Genomic DNA, 4,952 nt, shown 5'->3' with positions numbered 1-4,952 from the left:
ATGTTGAGCATAACATGCTTTTTAATTCCAGGTTATTTGCATCACTACCTTATGGGATGGATATCTATGAAAAGTATATTCAGCATGACAATTAAAAGTATATATGCAAACCTTACTGGAAAGACCAAAGTAGCCATGAAAAAGTTGATACAACAACCATTTGTGCATTTGTGCAACCAAGTCAAAATGAGTGAATAAAATGTAATCAAATTCTAACATTATAGTTATGATGACACATAGATGACTTTTCATGAGAGAATCAGTTGTAATTACATTCATGAACACTACAAATTTTCATTAATACTCTTACATTTAATTACTTATGTTAAGTAATTTGAATCAGTTGTAAACTTGTAATCACATTCAAGAACAGTCATGGTCTATTTTGGGTCCTGCAAAGGGAGACGAATAGATCAAAAAGGTCCTATGGTCTAAAATCATGAATTAGGCTTAATTACTGGATAAGAAAGCAAAAGTTGGTTACTTTACAATCGAATCTGATCGATTAAGAAATATAAAGGCCATCATCTTCTCACCATTCAGCTTACTTTCTTTGCTTACTGATGTCATTTGCATGTGACATGTTGTCATCTTTTTTGTATTAACAACTAACTGATATGCATAAAAGTAATAGTCAGCATGATCTTATCAAAGTCGACAAGAAAAAGTAGCGAATACCATTTTTCTAAAATGAGGGATGAATCTATGTATGACATATGTCTTACTCATAAAGCGTAAAGTTTATAGTTTTTGCCATCTTTATGAGCTTATAAGTACCATGGATCCATAACACATTTCTCAGCAACTTTAGCATTAACCACAACGAAAATCACATTAATCGAACGCCAAAATATGGATAGCAGATTCTCAAGCAAAGTTATGGGCTTCTCGATCGTATCAACTGGTGGACTACTTCTGTCTAAACCTTATCAGCCCCTTTTAACTCTTTCTAGTTCTTCAAAAAACAATGGTGTTGATAGAAAAGGCAGTTTTGCGGTCTCGATTAAAAAACATGGTAATTAATTGCTCATTCTGATACTGTCATTATACAAAAATTTCAGTTCTTTACCTCAATCTAACAAACTAAATCTTTTATATTTGCAGCGAACTTAGGACCCAGACTAATAGAAATCATGAAGAACAAGTTAAGTTTCGGTGCCAAAATTTTTCCAGTTCATCGCGAAGGTACAATCTTTAGTAAACGTTTTAGTACTACGGATAATGAGAAGTTGCTGCACGCTACACGATGTTACATATACACGACAGCTGGTGCGATTGCAGGAAGCCTATTCGTATCCACCGAAAGAGTAGGATTTTGCAGCGATAAGTTCCTTAAAACGTATTCTGCAACAGGGGAGATGTTAAAGTTTCAGTATAAAGTATCAATCCCGTTCGGAAAGATAAAATGTGTAAGAGAAAGCGTGAACATGAAGAAGCCATCGAACAAATACGTTGAGGTTGTTACAGTGGACGATTTCAGCTTCTGGTTTATGGGATTTTCGAACTATAAGAAAACTTTAAGATATCTCCGTCAGACAATCAGTCACAACTGCTTGAGCAACTGATATAGATAAAGTATTACGCCCAATTTATTTATATATAAATATATGTAGTAGACAAGAGACAACATTATGTTGTACGGAGATCATTTATATGTAGTAAAGAAGATGTATATATATTTGTTAATTAAAATCATTTTATCGATTTTAGCTAATTAACCAAGCTAAGGAACCTGAAATAAAAGTAGTGATAAGATTAGCTTTATCTTTGATTAATTATCTTTGAGCTTTAAAGTGGTGGCAAAAGAAGCTTTGTATTGATGATCTTTAACTTATATATATTTCATGGTTGCGCGTCATCATTTAGTTTAACGTTAAATATATTAATTTCTAATGCAATTTGGTTGACTTGGCTTATCAATCTTATTAGAGCATGTATGTAGGTTTTGTTTAAGGGTGTACGATCTTTGTGTTTAGACTTTGGCCGTCCGATAAAAGTTAATTGTGTAGACTTTGGCCTGCATCCATGTTTTGGTTCACGCATTTGTTGGCTCGGTGCCATATAAAGAGAGATGGGGATATTTTAAATCGGCATTTTGGTCGGACGAGTCATCTTTTTGTCATGATTACGTATGGTTAGACATGAGAGCATAGAATAAAGGTATAGATATTGTGTGATTTTTGTTGTTGAATTGACTTAGATCTCAATCAAGAAAGGTAGCTAGGTGGTTGAGCTTTTTTGGTTCAGGGTCCAAGGGTCTACTCTTTTCCTTCATGATATGGTTACTTTCCAAGTCATGTATTATTATAAGTTGGTGTTGAGCCCATTTTGATTTGATTAGAGTCTACATGGCAACAAGTGGCATGTAACATAAGCTAGCTACTCTGGCTAAGGAACTTGAAATGGAGGTGGCTGATGTATTTTGATTAGTCAATTTGAGGTGTAAAGTTGCAGTAACAGAAGCTTTATAATCTTTTTAATTCTACTTAACTGTTTCGAATCATTGTATCTTATGAAACTTTTCTGAATTTTTTCTTTGAATCTAAAATAGGCCATACCATGTTTTGGTCTAAAGGAATGAGACCTGATACATCATGATGCAATGTATGGTCTCCAATCTCCCGCTGCTAAAAAGAATGCTTTGTTTATTGTTGTTCAAGGCCGTCACAACAATTCAGAAGACTAGTCGAAAATAAACCAAAAATTTCTCAAGACACCCGTATCAAAGTATTTTATTCTCTCTGTCTCTCTCACACACACACACACAAACATATATATATATATATATATATATATATATATATATATATATATATATATATATATATATATATATATATATATATATATATATATATATACATACATATACATACATACATACATACATACATACATACATACCCTCAAACTTCGCATACATCTCCTACTCCGCCAAATCCTCCTACTAGATCCATGACTATCCGAAGTATGACAGGAATTCATAAACCAAAAATTTTGTTCAATTTTTTTTATGCTACAACCATCCATCTCATATTCCTCGTACACTTAAAGATGCTTTGTACGTCCTCATTGGAGTATGGCTATTACTGATGAATAAAAAGCCCTCAAGAATAATAATACAATAATAATACTTGAGTTCTTGTACCACGGTCACCTAGGATGACTATTATTCGAAGCATGAGGATTTTCAGGCATGAGTTGAAAGTTGAAATCCGATGGGTCTCTAGAACGTTATAAAGCTATATTAGAGGGTGACGGTCTCTCACAAACAATTGGTATTAATTGTAATGAAACATTAGCCCGGTAGTTAAACCTCCGAAAAATTAGATTGGTACTTTCTATTGCCTTATCCAAATCGTGGAATATTAACCCACTTGATATCAAAAACGCATTTCTTTACGGCTTCTTAAATGAAATGGTTTATATGCATCAACCTTACGGGTTTCGTGATTCTCCAAGACCAGATTGTTTGTCTTCTTACAAGGTCTCTATACGGGTTAAAGCAAGCGCCTCGCGCATGGTACCAATGCTTTGCCAACTATGCTTCATCGATTGGTTTCACTCATAGCCGATCCGATAATTCTTCATTTGTATACAATCGTGGTCCACACACTGCCTACCTTCTACTTTAAGTTGACGACAGAGTATCGGCAACCTCTTCTACTTCTCTTTGCACCTCACTAATGACACTTCTTGCTCGCGATTTCGTTATGAATGATCTTGGGTCGCTTATCTATTTTATAGGCACTTTGGCTACTAAAAATGAGCATGGTTTATTCTTGAGTCAACAATCTTATGCGCAAGACATACTTTGTCGAGCAGGCATGCAATCGTGTAACTCAGTCAAAACCCCGGTTACCACGAATGGTAAACTTAGCATATCCTCCGACAATTCATACTCAAATCCTACTAAGTTTGGCAGTCTCGTTGTTGCTTTCAATATCTAACGTTCACTAGACTCGTCATCTCCTGCAACAAATTTGTCTACACATGCACGACCCGAAGGACTGTCATATGTAGGCTCTACGACCTATTCTCTTGTACATTCACGTTACTATATCCTTTGGGTTACTGCTTACTAAGTCGCCGCTTAATTCCTTAGTTTCTTACACGGATGCGGATTAGGAGGATGTGCCGACACACAAGATCGCCATCCGGCTATTTTGGGGCTTCGGGTAATAATTTGATCTTGTGGTCTACTAAACGTCAACCCACAGTTTCTAGATCTAGTGCCGAACCTGAATACATGGGAGTGGCAAATGTTCTATCTGAATCTTGTTTGCTTCGAAATTTGTCACTAGAACTTCATTGTCCAATCTCCAAAGCCACTCCTATATTTTGCGACAATGTAAGTGCTATTATGTCCTGTAATCAAGTAGTGCATTGACGCACCAAGCATATCAAAATGGATATGCATTTTGTTCGAGTAAAAGTAGCTCGTGGACAAGTCATATTACCTACCCGTTATTAAAAATTTCGTCCCGAAAATTTAGTGAACGTCTGTTGTAGGCATTTCTTCTAAAAATTGATGCGGGTACTTTTTTCTCATCTGGTCTTCACGTTTCCACGAGTGTTCCACCAAACTTTAACAATGGGTATGTTGCTCCGTTTTAGCCGTTTGACCTCACAGTCTATGATTTCAACAGGTTCCTCAACGAAATGAAGTTTGCTATCAATGTGTAACTCGTCAAGAGGAGTCACTAAATCTTCTACGGCTAAACACTTCTTTAAGTTCGACACATGATAAGTGTCATGAATCATGCTAAATTCTTGTGGTGACTTTAATCTGTATTCCACCGCTCCAATCCTTTCGGTTATCTCAAACAGCCCACATACGTAGAACTCGGTTTTTCTCGTTTTTCGAAACGCACTACACATTTTCAAGATGATACTTTTCATGTGTCACAAAATAAGATTAATAAAAAGACCAACTAATCGTCGTGAAATTT

General features: G+C 35.6%; 1 protein-coding gene across 1 annotated transcript; it reads left to right on the top strand.

Annotated features, from left to right (window-relative positions):
* The first annotated feature begins 824 nt into the window (after window positions 1–824).
* On the top strand, window positions 825–1,730 carry LOC139850559 (GEM-like protein 7). Its single transcript, XM_071840124.1, has 2 exons — window positions 825–1,015; window positions 1,105–1,730. Exons 1-2 carry the CDS (start codon window positions 853–855, stop codon window positions 1,563–1,565), a joined length of 624 nt encoding a protein of 207 aa, XP_071696225.1. The 5' UTR covers window positions 825–852; the 3' UTR covers window positions 1,566–1,730.
* Window positions 1,731–4,952: the final 3,222 nt, after the last annotated feature.

The sequence above is a fragment of the Rutidosis leptorrhynchoides genome, chromosome 5, assembly GCF_046630445.1.
Source record: "Rutidosis leptorrhynchoides isolate AG116_Rl617_1_P2 chromosome 5, CSIRO_AGI_Rlap_v1, whole genome shotgun sequence".
Taxonomy (NCBI): domain Eukaryota; kingdom Viridiplantae; phylum Streptophyta; class Magnoliopsida; order Asterales; family Asteraceae; genus Rutidosis; species Rutidosis leptorrhynchoides.
This window is presented reverse-complemented; position numbering and strand designations above follow the sequence as displayed.

Bases quoted from the DNA above. Each gene is read 5' to 3' on its own strand.
- LOC139850559 (XM_071840124.1), top strand. From the start codon at position 853: ATGGATAGCAGATTCTCAAGCAAAGTTATGGGCTTCTCGATCGTATCA. The intron at 1,016-1,104 runs GTAATTAATTGC...TTATATTTGCAG, and splicing joins GGTCTCGATTAAAAAACATG to CGAACTTAGGACCCAGACTA.